At 31.0% G+C, this 15,973-nt stretch overlaps 1 protein-coding gene across 2 annotated transcripts in view; it reads right to left on the bottom strand.

Moving 5' to 3' along the window:
• The window catches only part of LOC129971582 (protein toll-like), a 48,921-nt gene that overhangs the window by 20,518 nt on the left and 12,430 nt on the right, over window positions 1-15,973 (bottom strand). For both annotated transcript variants that reach the window (XM_056085481.1, XM_056085482.1), the window contains exons 3-5: window positions 13,147-13,311; window positions 7,903-8,058; window positions 2,562-2,889 (exon numbers count right to left, since the gene is read on the bottom strand). In XM_056085481.1, the coding sequence (XP_055941456.1) occupies window positions 2,562-2,889; window positions 7,903-8,058; window positions 13,147-13,311 (649 nt within the window). The remainder of the gene's footprint in view (window positions 1-2,561; window positions 2,890-7,902; window positions 8,059-13,146; window positions 13,312-15,973) is intronic.

Genomic DNA, 15,973 nt, shown 5'->3' with positions numbered 1-15,973 from the left:
GGATAATATCAATACTTTGTCAAATATAATTAGTTAGATTTCAATACATTTCCCTAGTCATTACAACTTTTATAAACAACGAACATCTGCTAAAATAATATAAACAAACAGGGATGTCACACAGTCAAGAATCACAATAAATAAATAAACACACAAAATGTTATAAAGTTATTTAAAAAAATAATCTAAAATAAATTATTAACATATTGATTAAGTTAAGAAAAAAAGTGAAGGAAACTGAATGTGAATTTTTGAAATCTTTTTGTAAACTGATTAAAATCAAAAGTTGACTTATTACAATTTTAAAAACAAAATTACTTACCAAGTTTCCTTTATCTAAATCGTTTTGAGTTGTAGAGTTTATTTATACTTGTATGTACAGAAGTAAACGGTTAATCTGACGAAAGATTCTTTTAAAATTTGATCTGGATTCAAATTTTTAATGTTAAAATTATACATCCATCAAGCTCTTTATGTTTTGTAATCAACCCTTGCACTCAAACATGAAAAGATTGTATTTAAATTTGACAGTAATTCATAAATTTGGTGTTAAGACTACACAATAAATTTTGTCCGTATCATCCAAAGCTTTGTTGAATTATCACTTGCGCAGTTAGACAGATATAATCCCCAAAATGGATTTTGCCGACTCAGAAAGGTCTGAAAAGCGAAAATTCGCCAAAATCTCTGTAACGATTACAATAATTTCTCTTTATATACGAGAGAATAAAAATGCAAAGACTTTACATATGTGTATTTTTTTAAAACTTTATACATATATATAATGGTATCTATTGATTTAATTTAAATCTTAATTAATTTCCTAATTTTTATCTTAATTTAGCTCATATTAGCATCATTAAAAATGTTCTCTTATTTCCTGATCAAATTATTTAATTATTTTTAATATGCGCTCTAGAAAACTGATGACTTAAGCATTTTCTCAAGCAATGTGCATGGTATCTTTGGCGATGACATAACATGACATCTTTGGTGAAGTTATGGAGATTCATCACTAGTTATAACAAACTTGACATTTTAAAGGAATGTTTCTGGAGAAAAATCACCAACATCCAGTTAATACATACCCAGTTTGCATTATGAAAGTCGAATTTCCTCCTCTTACGTTTATAATTTAATTAGTTTTTAAAAGATACTAATGCTATTTCTTAAAACTTCAATTTGACAGCAAGATTCATTTAGAATAGCTGAAGTGGTCTTCCCCAAACCTTCTCGCATACTCCATAAAAAAAGGTGTCATGCGAGAGAACGCCTTATATGGCACTGGCGTGCAATAGTTACGAAATATTAAGTTTTGGCCTGAATTTAGCATTTTTTCTAAATCTATCGTGTCATTCTTGACGAGGTATTACAGGGTTAATCCCTTGTCCGTGTTAATAGTATCCAAACATCGAATTTGTGTATTAGATAAGTATTTCTCAAACGATTTGAACAAAATTTTGACACAAAACTTTATTTGTAGTCACAAAATGTCATATCAAATATGATATATTTAAGTCATTGCGCTTTTAAATTATCGCGTTTACATATTTCTGAAAGTACAGAACGACAGACGGTCAATCCTTTGTTGGATTTGACTCAACATTTGACAGGTGTCTGGAGTATAGATGTTAATTCTGTGTATCGAATTTTATCTATCAAGCTCTCTTAGTTTTCTAGTTATTGTGTTAAATTATACTCGAACAGCAGGATGGACAGACTTCCTCTGAGCGGATTTTACTCGAAATTTGACAGAAATCTACAAATTTAGTATAAAGATAGTATTCCAAATTTCATCTGTCTAGATCAAAGTTTTTTCGAGTAATCTTTGTCACGGAGAGACAGGTATTTTCTAAAAATCTGTTTTTCGCCCTCAGGGAGATTTGAAACTTGGAGATTCGTCAAAATCTCGAGTTTGAATTTTTCGACGATCACTATGCTTTTTCTATATACGTATACGAGAAAGTAAAAAGTGAATAGATTGGTTAAATTTAAGGCTACTAGGATTGACTTCCTGAAATACTTTCGGTATGCTAAGTATACTGATTGTTCTTGTGGCGGATTGGTATCAGCGAGGATAAAACCTGGGACTAGTGGTTCGCAGTCCAGTAACATGACCACGATACAAAAGCAATTGCTCGGATAGCGTAGCTGTTAACTGGCTCATAAGTTTTCGTCACACTCTTTGTTGCCAATAGAAAGAGTCTCGTCATGCTCCTCTTTTCATTTACCAGATACAGCGAACCTGCTGGTAACGAATAGAAGGAAAGAAGGGCGCGTCGAAACGTTGTCCATTGGCAACAAAGAGTGTCCTAGCACACTCCCCACACTGTAGCTATTAATGCAGGATTTATTTAAAGTTTCGTTTGATTTCTACAGGTGCAGTGAGCATATCGATAAGCATGAAGGAGAAAAGGGTGTGTCGACTCCCCCTCCATCAGCAACAAAGAGCGTTCCTGCACGACTCATACCAAATGTATTAATACATCATTTATTTAGAATCATTCATTTGATTCATTATACTAATCAAAAAGTATCGGAATCTATTGATTTCATCTTACCATTAAACTCCGTGATCTTATTTCCAGTGAAATGAAGCTCAACTCCAGACCCAAACTTTATCGTCTGATTATCGACCTTTTCGATGAGATTGTAGCTGAGATCGAGGGTTGATAAAAGGGCCAGATCCTTAAAGTGGCTCGCATTGAATTCCCGAATGAGGCAGTGATCCAAGTACAGGAATCTTGCATTGTTCACTTTGCCGTTGAAGGAATTCTCTGTAATCTTCGACAAGGGGTTGTAAGACAAAAGCAGCGTTTGCACTTCAGGCATGTTAGGATGGAGTATGGAATCCAAATCGGTCAGGTTATTGTGATCCAAATATATAAACTAGAAAAGTGAGTGCCAAATGTTTTTTATTACATTTACTACACAAGGAAAAGAGGAAGTGTTCCAATTCTCGACGCTTTTGTGTAATATTACAATATTACGCATTCTATTCTTTTCTTCTTATAATAATCTATTTTCCAGTTAGGAATAAAGAACAGAAGAAAAACACAACCATACTAGAGAGTAGAGCTGTGCTGATTTTCGAATTGTAGAAAAAAAATCGATATTTTTGAAAAATTTATTTTTAGACGCCAGTTTTCGAAAAAAATTGATGTATCGAAATCATGATCATGAATAATAGTTTACGATAAATCGCGATACAATACATCAATATTCAAAATTAATTTTCGCTGTCGATTTCGTTTTGGTTATCGGTTAAAGTTTATATTTTTTGCTCTTGATTCTTTTTCACCTTCATACGGAATTTTTGTTAATATTTTTATAAATATTGTCGTATTCTAATATATAAAAGAACTTGTTTTAAGAATATCATATTGGAATAAACTATTTTTAATTCCCTAACAGAATGATACCATTATGGAAAAAATTGTTTTTAGTTCCCTAACTGAATGATACCATTATGGAATCTGAATTAACTGAAGGATGCCATTACCGACCTTTGTTTAATCCTTAAATATTCATCTTCAGAAATAAAAGCAAAAAGGATTAATTCAGATTAAATTTACAATTTTATTCGTAGTTCGCATTTTCTCACTTTCATACTCGCATAAAAAAAAAAAAAGAAATTCCGTTTTATTTTCTCTTTTGCCCAGCGGCTAACGATAAATCGCGATACAATAAATCGATATTCACAATTAATTTATGTTTTCTATTTCCTTCTGGTTACCGGTTAGTGCTTATTTTTGTTGCTCTTCATTCTTATTGACCATCATGCAGGAATTTGTTAATATTTCTATAAATACTGTCGTATTCTAATATATAAAAATGCTTGTTTTAAACGCAAAGCTATTAATTATACCATGCAGATATTGTTTTGGAATTGACACACTTTATTAAAGGAGTTTTAGCAAAATTATTTTCTAACTATTTTTATTCAAAAGAAAATATTTTTATTATATAAACTGAAATTTCCTTTTATTTGGAGTCGTTCTGATCAGTCAGTATGTTAAGAGATGCTATCTATAACTTATAATAGCTATAAATAATTCAAAAGAAAATATTTTTATTATATTGAAGAGGTAAGGGACGCGCTAGGATAGAACCTGGGACCTTTAGGTTAACAGTCCAGTAACGATCCGATTTTGCCAAAACAGCTGTTCGGGTAGAAGCGCTGTTACTGGCTTATATGCAATTCACCACAATATAAATTGAAATTTCCTTTTATTTGGAGTCATTCTGATCAGTCAGTATGTTAAGAGATGCTATCTATAACTTATAATAGCTATAAATAATTCAAAAGAAAATATTTTTATTATATAAATTGAAATTTCCTTTTATTTGGAGTCATTCTGATCAGTCAGTATGTTAAGATATGCTATTTATAACTTATAATAGCTATAAATACATAATGATATCAGAATATATCGAAAAATATCGATAAATGTTGAACGATATATCACGATCATGAAGTTAAGTTCTATCATCGCCCAGCCCTACTGGAGAATAGAGTGAAAGAATAACGCAGCAAGTATGTAGAGCTTATTATCAAAATATAAAATGTTTTGTCCTTTATAATATGAAGAAGAAAATCAAATATACATTTTGGAATTAGACTGAAGAATATATACCGTCCTGCAACAATGCTTATGAAATCATTAACAACAATCAATCGAGTAAACACCAGTCAATCAGGCAGGGTGGAGACAGTTACGGAGGACTAAAATGCACCTCCAACCATATGATTCAGCATTATAATATCCAGCTCTAATTCTTGACTATCCCTAAATTGAACGAATTTCATCTAAAAGAATTTAAAACTCAGTTAATAAATTTAGAAGACGCAATTAAAGGGTAAAAGTTATTTTTCTCAAACGTAAAAATGTCGTGAATTTCAAAACGCAATCAGAAATTCATCAAGAAGCAATTCGGCTGACTATCCATAAATTGAATGAATTTCAGCTAAAAGAATTAAAATTCAGTTTATAAATTTAGAAGGTGCAATTAAGTACTGAAAGTTAATTTTCTCAAATGACTAAACGTTAACGAATTTCAAGACTCAAACAGACTTCATCACGAACCAATTTACTTGAATATCCATAAATTGAACGAATTTCATCCAAAAAGAATTTAAAATACATTTATTCAATTTATAAAGTGCAATTAAGCGCCAAAACAGGATTTTTTTGTTCTTAAACGCCTAAACCTCAAGAATTTAGATTCTTTCAGAAAATTATTAGGAATCATTTCACTGTGAATCTGAAGGGAGTTTTTCTCTGCATTAATTATCTCTAAATTGAACGAATTTCATCTAAAAGAATTTACAATTCTGTTAATAAATTTAAAAAGTAGAATTAAGTGCTAAAAGTTAAAATTCTTAAATGTTTAAATGCCATTAATTTCAAGATTCTACAAAAAAAATCACCAAAAATCTATTCAGACAATTTTTACTATCCTTAAAATGAATTCCATGTAAAAGAATTTAAAATTCCTTAATAAATTTAGGAGGAATAATTAAATGACAAAATTAGCTTTTCTTAACCGTTTAAGCAACGTAATCTTCAAGGATCTACCAGAAGTGTGCATCAAGAATTAATTCATCTTCAGTCACATTTCTGCACTAAACAATCAAACACACTAAATATACTTTACAAAAACTCAATAAAGCATCCAAAGTCAGACAGAAAACCACCAATCATTTGAATGGTGTTGGTTTTAAAAACCAACAGCATTAGAGTATATAAATATAATGTATTTTGGATACACCGAACACCTCTTTGTTCCTTATTTCTCTTAAGGAAAAGAGACAGCAAAAATTATATAAAAAAAAAAAAAAAAAGAAGAAGAAGGAAGGAAAAGATTTCACATGAGTAATTCTCCGTCGCTCGTTTTCGTTCCTATGAGTTATTTTAACCTATGTCTAAGAGTTAAAATTGCATACTCATTACATATAAAAATTTTCATTAAAAGGAATGGCCACCGTTATCATTTGGGGAAGTTTATCTATATTAATTATTAATTAGATTCCTCTAAATTTATTTTGAAAGAAGTTGGATTAAAATGAGTCCCAAAATTAGTATCAAATATTAATTTTCTCTCTCTTTTTTTGAGTTATTCATAAAACTTCTTGACCAATCCTTCAACTCTTGAGCTAGATTGAATGAGTTAGATAGTGTGAAAGATGATTTTGATATATTTTTTAGTTTAAAATTCATGTTTTAGCCATTCATTTATATTTGAGAAATGCAGGGGTGTTTGTGGACCCCAAAAAATCCCCTGAAACTTTTACGGACTTACTACCGACATTTTGGAGTTTCGAGAAGGGGGGGGGGAGAAATGAAAAATTACGATTATGAAGTATTGAATGACCTAATTATAAAAGTTCAATGAATTACTTTTTTTGCAAAATTAATGGTTATTAATTTTGTATGAATTAAGACCTTTTATGTATGTACATGAATTAAGACCTTTGAACCCAGGTCACGTGATCGCACATCTGGTCGAACGAAGTCTCTCCCTTTTTTTCTGCCGCGCCTACTTGCCGAAAAGAATCCAGAAGAGAATGTCCGAGAACCGGGGGAATGAGTCATAACTCGCAATAAGGAAAGAACAAAAAAGAAGTTTTTTTCACGCATTATCACTGCCTTTGGAGAAAGAAAGGAAAAGTTTTCACCACACACACTGACCTTGGGTTTTCTGCTTTCAAAGCAAACAAAATTACCCAGATCAAAATAAATAATTCATTATTATTCCTACTTCCTTTTGAACGACGATCCCCGGAATTTCCGGGTATCAAAGTTCAAAATCCCCGGAATTCCGGGGTTTCCCCGGAGCACAAACACCCCTGGAAATGTTTGTCCCGTTTCAAGACTTAGAACGAATTTTAAGACAATGTTCACTCCATATATGGCAACATAGATGGGACTTACAACTTGATAATAAATTGCATTCCATCCAGCCATCTATTTCTGGTTTTAAGGCTGACTCTTTCAGCCGTAGATTGAGTGTCAAGTTAACAAGACTTCGTGTAGACCATACTTATTTTACTCACAAGCATTTACTTCATTCAGATACCGCATCAATTTGTTCAAGATGTGGTACCATAATTTTTTTCATCATATCATATGTGAATGCCTTAAATATCGCTTTCTAGGAATAAAATATTTCGGAAGAGATTACCAAAATCTGAAAGATATAATTGGTGAACCTTACCATGTTAAGGTGTTTTCATTTATATATGACATCGATTTCAAGTGTAATATTTGATTTCTAGTCTCACTTTGTTCTTTTGACTAAGTATTTTCTAACTGTTTTTAATGAATAATTATTTTTCTATTTTAACACATTACATAATGTGGCACAGCTAGGTCAGTATTGACCATTGCGCCAGAAAAAGTTAATCAATCATTATGTTTGAAAGTATTCATTCAAAATTATTGTGGGGAAAGGCAACGACCAGCATTAATATGAGAAATATATTTATTGAGATTAAAGGACAAAACATTACTATACTAATATAAAACACATAAAGATACATGAGCGTGAGCTGTACGTCTTACAGACTCACTGCCCAACTCTAGTCTGCCAATAATGGCGGGAAGACATCACGTGATTAATGATGTGACGCAACATGGCCAGCATGGTGCCATATAGGATACGAGATCTGTCAGCAGTTCCCGCATTATCATCAAATTGTAGTGAATTATTAGATTTGGATTTGGAAAGTGAATACTTTATTTCAGTAGTTTGATATTATATTAAAATATCATACAGATAAAACAAGTTTTGTTTAGTTAAAAAGCACATTAATTTCCTTGCAATAAACAAATACTATGCAATTTTTGCTAAATCATTATAAGCAAACAATATTTAAAAAAAAAAATCAAAATTTCCTACTTTGGGATGAGTAACGGCAAACAGCTGGTCAACATACAGTAGCTGATTAGATGTCAACGCCAATTTATTTAACTTTTTCCAGGGGTTGAGCAATTTTGGAGGAAGGGCCTTCAGCTGATTGCACGACAAGTCAAAGATGATCAAATTGTTTGTGCCCTAGATTGGAAAATAATGACATAAGAAAATAATATATAGGGTGGTTATAATTAAACTTCCCCTATAAACATCATCTACAACGCAAACGGATGAATTGATAGCAGTGAAATATGGCATATAGACTATACAAGAAATGTGCTCATGGAATTTTGAAAAAAAAAAAAAAAAAAAAAACATTCAGTTCCAAAATGTCTACCAAAGGGCATATTTTCCGGAAAAACATTAAATTTAACACAATGAAGGATCAAAAAGGAATACAGAAACAATATTAACAATCCAGAACAAGAATTATATGTAATAAATGTAAAATCGGAGAAAGCTGTCAGTTGTAGGAAAAGAAATGTCCAGGTTTGCATGCTTGTGAAGCAGAGGAAGCTTTATGCGAAACAGGTTAGGATAAGAAACATTTGCAGTTGTTGTCATGTTTTGTGTCAATGTTTCCGGCTGTAATGATGACGGTATCTTATTGCGACTGTGTTGCGACATTAATGACTTAAAGAACTTCGTAACGCTTCATGTGCAAAGCATCACAACGGATCAGTTACGATCTGCTTTTGAACACACTGTCCATCGACTTGAAATTTTGCAGATGAATGAGGGTGGTCATATGGTGCACCTTTCACTACATCATCCTGGACACTATTAACAAATGCTCCTCTTGTGCAATTTCATCCTAATCTGTTCTTGTTTCTGCAAACTTAACTGCTTTTTTCATTCTCAAATAGCATACTGTTATTTTTTTCTAACCTTTATTTAATGTGGTTCCATGACAAGGTGATCAGAAACTAATCAATAAATATTAATACTGTTTCTGTATTCCATTTTGGTTGTTTATTGTGTTAGAATTAATGTTTTTTCGGAAAAGGGGCCCTCTGGTGGACATTTTGGAATTAAATTTTTTTTTCGAAATTCCGTAAGAGCATCTCTTGTATAGTCTATACACCAAATTTTGTTGCAATCCGTTCATCCGTTTGCGTTGTATGATGTTGTTTATAGGGGACCCTGTATATTGGTAACTAGCCATGTTTGGTGATTAATTGGTAACATTAGTTTCATTTACTTTCAATTAAATTTCTTATGCATAACATAACATAATGATCATGATATTTTTAAGAAGACATTTTAAAAACCCCAAATTGTGACTTCCTTTTAATACCGTAACGGTATCATTAAATGTTGCACAGCATTTTTTTACTATTGGAAATATAAGTTGTATAATGATGTATTGGAGATATAAGTTATATAATGATGTATTGGAGATATAAGTTGTATAATGATGTATTGGAAATATAAGTTGTATGTTGATATATAATTATTGCTTTCACTTACATAAAAATGAACAGACCGACATATAAAAAAAAGAAAAAAGAAGTACCTAAAGTTTTAGGCCAAAACACATCTGTTACATAATTGGAATCGATCTATTATGAATTGCACAGTTGTTGTAGTTAGTTGACAAAAAAAAAAATTGTATTATCTATCCAGTCCATTGCGGCTGGGAGTCACCACATTAACATGAATATAAACTTATAGACAGATTTTTTGCTGACGAATTTGAGCAAAAACTTGATTAAAATTCATTTAATTATAGATCACATATTTCTTCCATCTAACTTCCTTCATTTCCTGATTATCGTTTTAATACGTCAATAGATACAAATCAAAGAATGTCCTATCGAATTCAGAGATATTTGAAACGTGGTGACTCATTAAAATTTTGTAGTGGATTTTTTCGATGTTTAGAACATTTTTGCTATGAACATGAGAAAATAAAACAGAAACAATGGCATCTGACGAGCAATGAAATTTTTCTATGCAACTAGGTTTGAATAATTTTTTTAAAAATAATGGATGGAATGCCACAGTCACATGACAGAAGTCATATAAAATTCATTTGCGTACTACCTTACTCTACGTTCTAATTCACCATAAAAACTAAAATTAAGTTGGTATGAGTCATTTGAGAAAGGTCATGCGAGTGCAGTTTTATTCTTTTCTATTAAGGCAACACCATTATTCTTGTGGTTGCCATAGAAACGAGCATTGTACTGTATGAAATGCGCATGATAAGGAATATTAATTTCTTTATTTAATCGTATTGAAACAATAGTAAACCATTTTTTTTCGAGTAGTACCTGGAAAATGGGCTAAATTTAGTTTTTATGGCAACAACCTTTTCGACAATGGCAACTCTTTAAGTGCCAACTAGGAATAAATGAGAGCTCTTCAGTTCAGAAATGAACAGTGCTGCAAAATATATTTCTTAGAGAATACAGTTAAAATGTAATTCTAAAAAAAAAGTTTTGCTTCTAAATAGTATAAAACTTTAAATTAACTCAGAAATTATCGACACAGCTTAATTTCGAAAAGTGACTTCTAACAAAATAAAATTATGTGGGTTAAAACAACTGAGTTTCGTTGCAACAAACTGAAAGCCAAAACAGAAATCAAAACAATAGCTGTAGAGAACCAGCAAAAATGGTTTCCCAGAATTATCTTGCAAATTCTTCAATAAATGTTTTGTTTTGGCCCACGATAGCTCAGTTTTTTTTAGAAAATTCATTCACCTATAAATGAAACATAAACTCTTGGACTGTATCTCCATTGCTTTATTCTCAACACTCACAACACACACTCAAAGGTTATATCATTTCACCACTTGGTGGCGCTACAAAATTAGTGGGTGGAGCGTTCTGCTGACTTATTGGGGTCAACAAGTTTTATTCCCTCCCCACATGCAATATTGCAGATCTTAGGTGAGGTGGCAAATTTTTTGCATGGCATTGGCGAATAATTGTCACGAAATATAGATTTTTGGCGTGAATCTATTGAATCTTCGTGAGAATATGTATTTTGAATGGCTTATTGAACGTCGTCTCAATAAAGATCAAAATATGACATAATTATATTTATAACATATCGAATTTCATTTATTTAAGCCATTCCATTTATGAGTTATTGAGTTTACAAGACTGAGGAAGTTGCGGTGAAAGCTTATAAGCCAGTTAACAGGTACGCTACACGAGAAATTGCTTTTGTATTGTGGTCATGTTACTGAGCAACGAACCGCAAGGTCCTAGGTTCTATCCTCGCTCATACCAATTCACCGCAAAGTACAGACCGACAAATGGTCACCTTTATACAGATTTGATTCACAATTTGATAAGAATCTATATTTTAAATCTTAAATTTGCGTACTAAATTTTATCCACTTAGCTCTTTGTGTTTTGGAGTTATCAAGTTCATTTATAATTGCGAACTACTCGCAAGTGCTGTGTTTGAAATGAATGAAATATGCCCGATATTAAATCAAGTGACTGTCATCTCTTATTCGGTGAAATGACATAATTCCTTTACATTTTGAAAATAGTTTAAAAGTTCCGAAACTAGTTTAATGGTAAGTTACAATGAATGCATCGAAAAACGAAGGCGAAAGTTAAAAGCTTTTGCAAGTAATGAAGTGTTAAAGTTTGCTTCTAGTCTACTTTTAAGTATTTAATATTAAATAAATTTCCATGGTTTGATCAATTTCCTTTCACATTACAGTCTAATTAATGTATTTTTCAAGATTTTCAATATTGCCGCACAAATCAGGAAAGCTAGCAATCGCCATGGTTCAATCGGCAGTGGATCTCATTTCTGCATGATTAGTCCATGGTTCGAAATCCAACCACGATGTTTTATCCGAACACTGGAATTCGTTTACTTAAAACATTATCTATTGTTTATCTAAGATCTGGAAGGTTCTATATCTTTCTTAAATATTCAAGTTCGATTGTTCCCAAACATTCCATCCATGTATAAAAGCTGTGCCCCATTAGTGAGGGGTAACTTCTTAGTCTCGTGCTGTTGTGAGTTGCTTAGTTCTAATAAATCTAATTATTTGTTTAAACTAACGGCGTACTTCTTTACATCTTCGTGACAATATTGAAAAAAGTATTTTATACCAAACTTACCAAGTTAATTGATCCAGAAAACACGCAGCAGTTTTCTATACTTATATAAAGCTCAATGTGTGTGTTGGCGCGCTACAGGTCAGACCGTTCGACCTACAGCTACCAAATTTAGCACATGCATACCTTGGAGGTCGGGAATGTGCTCCTGGGGTCCCTTTTTCGAATTTTTAATTAGAATTTTAATTATTAATTAAAAACTAACTTTCCCGCCAAAAAATCTTTTCATTTGCGCACCGCCAAATGAATAAGGCTTCAGTTTTATTCTCCACGCTAAAGAGGATAGGCTTAAAATATTTTTGGCCGCTTATTTCAAACGATGTTTGATGCATATAAAATTAAACATTGTTAATTAATCGATCTTTCAGATTCATTCTGAAGTACTTTTGAATAAAAATAAAACCGAATAAAGGAAATTAAAAATTTCTAATCTGCATAGCGTTACCCCAACTGGAGTTGAAAATTCACACATTTGCGTTACCATAACTGGCGTTGAAAATTCATGTATGCGCATTGTGCTCTGATTGTTGACAACTATTTTCAACGGACACGGACTTGGTTTTGAAGGCTTAATATGTTTTCCACAGATTATTTCAAACGATTTTGTTTGTTTTTTTAGTGTTTGATGCATTTAAAATTAAACATTGTTAATTAATCGATCTGTTGATCATGATGAATCCTAGAAAATTTTGTTGAAAACTTCTTGAGATATTATATAAATTAACAAAAATATTCTTTAGGGCCCATAAGGTTTAAATACTCAGCGACTCTGTTTTCAGTACTCATATTTAAAAAAAATGCTTCGTTTCAGTAAAAAAAATAAATATATATATTATTATATTAATTGCAGTTTAATCATTTCCACTTTAATTTAAAGCCTAAATTCTACAGGAGCTAACAGAAAATTAGAGAGATACATATTACGTTATGGCTGAAGGCCTTTATATTATGAGTGAATTATATGACTATCAAAATTTGAAGTTTTAAAAATTTTTAATGAAGAAGCTATTAAAGTAGGAATTACATAAAATATTGAATTATTAAAATTTTAACGAGCATTAAGATTGGCGAATCGGCTGATCGCCAAAGATGGCTAGTAGTAAATATATGCAAAACAGGGGGGAAAATGTTTTACCTGAAATGCATCCGATGCCACAGATTGGATAGAGTTGTTTACAAAAGAGACAGTCTCCAAATTCGGTAGATTCTGAAGTCTGCTACCAGAGATGGAGGTCAACCGGCTGTTGTCGAGAATCAAATTTTTCAAGGAGCTACTTACAGGACGGAAGTCCGGAATTTCCTGAAAAAAAATTTGATTTAAGTTAATAACTGTGGAATATTTACTCTCGAGAATGCTTGTAAAGTGGTTATACAGAAGATGCAAATAACTTGCAGTTGCCAGAAAATCTAAAGCAATTTAGATTTATCTGAAAATGCAATCTGTAAAAACTGGGTTTATATAGCAATACATCAAAAGAAAACGATAATTTTAGGATTAAAAAAAATGCAATAAATATTTATTTTCATTAATTAATAGATTTAATAAATCATTTATATTTATTAAAAAGTATGTAATGTTCATAAATATAGTAGTCATAATAAAAATGAATTTTTTAAAAATAGTAATTTTAATAAACAAGCTGTTGATTTTAATTAACAAAAAGAATAAAAGCATTTTCAATACAACAAATATGTTACGAAACTTCATAATAAAAACAGCAATTTACATCGAATGCATTCAATTTTTCTATTAAGTGAAAATTTTCAATTTTTTACAGACTTCTTTGATAAAAGTCTTTGGGTGAATTAGGGGCTTATAAAGAGGTTCTTATGATCTCTGAGAACATAACAAACGAATTTAAATAAGGAAAAATTAGAAATTTAAAAATTCTATGCATGAATATCTAATATATTTATTTGGGGGGGGGTAAATTGCTTACATGTTAATATTTTTAATGTAAAAACTGCTTTTGCATAAAATAATGTGTTAGAAAAAAATCCCTTTATCAAATATTTTTTTTATGTAAAATTGAATTTGATTTTACTTAACGAATTTTTTTTTTATTCCCGATGTACATATTCCTTATGTGCTAATAAGTATACCACAAGGCCTGCAAACATAAGTCAATACACAATTGTTAGAGGAAGAAATTTCAAATATAAAAGACACTGGCACAAATGCAAAGAAACTAACGGAAACATACAGTAAATGATGTAATGCAAACGTAGAAGCATGATCAAGTAAAAATAAAATATTCAAAATGGAAATACAAAAAGCCTAAAAGTATATATGCAAATATATGTAGGCAAGCACACAGGAATAAAGCTTAAAAAATACTGTAAAGAAAATGAAAGATGGTTTACTCTGTACAAAGACAGATAAATGAGGAGGCCAAGCTATATTGTTCTTTAGAAAGTAATTCTTATGTCTTTCGGAAATAAATATGATGTATACAAATATCAAATGTTTGGCATCCTGTACTGCACCACTGAAGTATGAACACCTGTCAGCCGACGACAAATTGATGCGCTTTAAATAGGCTTATATTACTTACTGAATTGAACCGGACAATTATTTAAAAAAAAAGACACCATTAAGCTAATTTCTTTCCTAGATAATTATTACTTGTTATATAAGTACTTCAAATCTTATTCACAAATATCGAAGTATAAGAGAGCAAAAGATAGTTCGCAATTATTTAAATAATTGGCCTTTCATTAATAAAAAGCATCATAATTAGGGATTGCAATACCGGTATACCGGGATACCGAATACCGGTATTTTGAGTCATTTGTGCAATTTTGTAATACCGGTATTCACAAGTTTAAATACCGGTTTTTCGGTATTACTAGAAATTTTTAAAATTGTCTTGTAATTGTTTAAATTGTTCAGGGATCACCAACATAGCAAAGTAGTATACGTTTTTGTTTCTATGTCTTCCTAACGGGCGAAATTAATTAGCTAATCATTGACTTAATTAATTGCTTAAATCTAAATTAGCGAAATATCGATTATCCCTGAAAGAAGATATTGTATCCGTAAAGATTAATGGAGCAACAGTTATGAAAAAAGTTGGAAAGTTGATTGGTGCAAATCAGCAATTGTGCTATGCTCATGGAATTCAATTGGGAGTAATAGATGTATTATACCAAAAAAATAAAGAACAGAAGAATCCAAATACTTTGGATATAGAAACTTCGGATTCTGACATTAAAGAGAGTAAGAGTGAGAGTGATATTGACGATGAAGATAATGACAATGTAATTGTTGAAGAAGATATTGCTCATGAGGATGAAATATTAACCCATCAAGAATTGTTTCCTATAATTTATAAAGTTCGAAAAATTGTTAAGATATTTAAACGTTTCCCTACAAAAAATGCCATATTACAAAAATATATACTAACTGAAAATAAAACAGAATATATGTTAATAATAGATTCTAAGACAATAATAGATTCTACACACATCATTAATTTACTCCTAATGATGGAACGATTTTTGAAATTTAGAAATCCAATCCAAAAAGCAATAATCGACTTAAACCTGTAAATTAACTTTTCAGAGAGTGAATTCGACTTAATATCCAGAACTATATCAGCTCTACTTCCAATAAAACTGACTACAGAGGCATTATGTCGGAGAGATTTTAATTTATTAACAGCTAATGCAACAATAAATTTCATGTTGCAGCACACATTACTATCTGAAAAATTATATATTACATTGAAAAATCGCACAGAAGAAAGGCATACCGAAATAGAAAATGTCTTATGGTATTTACATAATTATAATGATTTTAAAAATGAAAATGAAAAAGAAGAAAAGAAAATTATCAATTCGAATCTGATTAAGTTTATAGTAAATTTTCTTAAAATTTTTTACCCACAAACCTATCCACATTCAAAAGAATTCGGTTCAGGTATCAAAGATTATGATGACACTAATGTCGATAGTGAGAA

Source organism: Argiope bruennichi, chromosome 6 (genome assembly GCF_947563725.1).
Source record: "Argiope bruennichi chromosome 6, qqArgBrue1.1, whole genome shotgun sequence".
Classification (NCBI taxonomy): domain Eukaryota; kingdom Metazoa; phylum Arthropoda; class Arachnida; order Araneae; family Araneidae; genus Argiope; species Argiope bruennichi.
The sequence above is the reverse complement of the archived record's forward strand: the minus strand, read 5'-3'. Positions and strand labels throughout refer to the sequence as shown.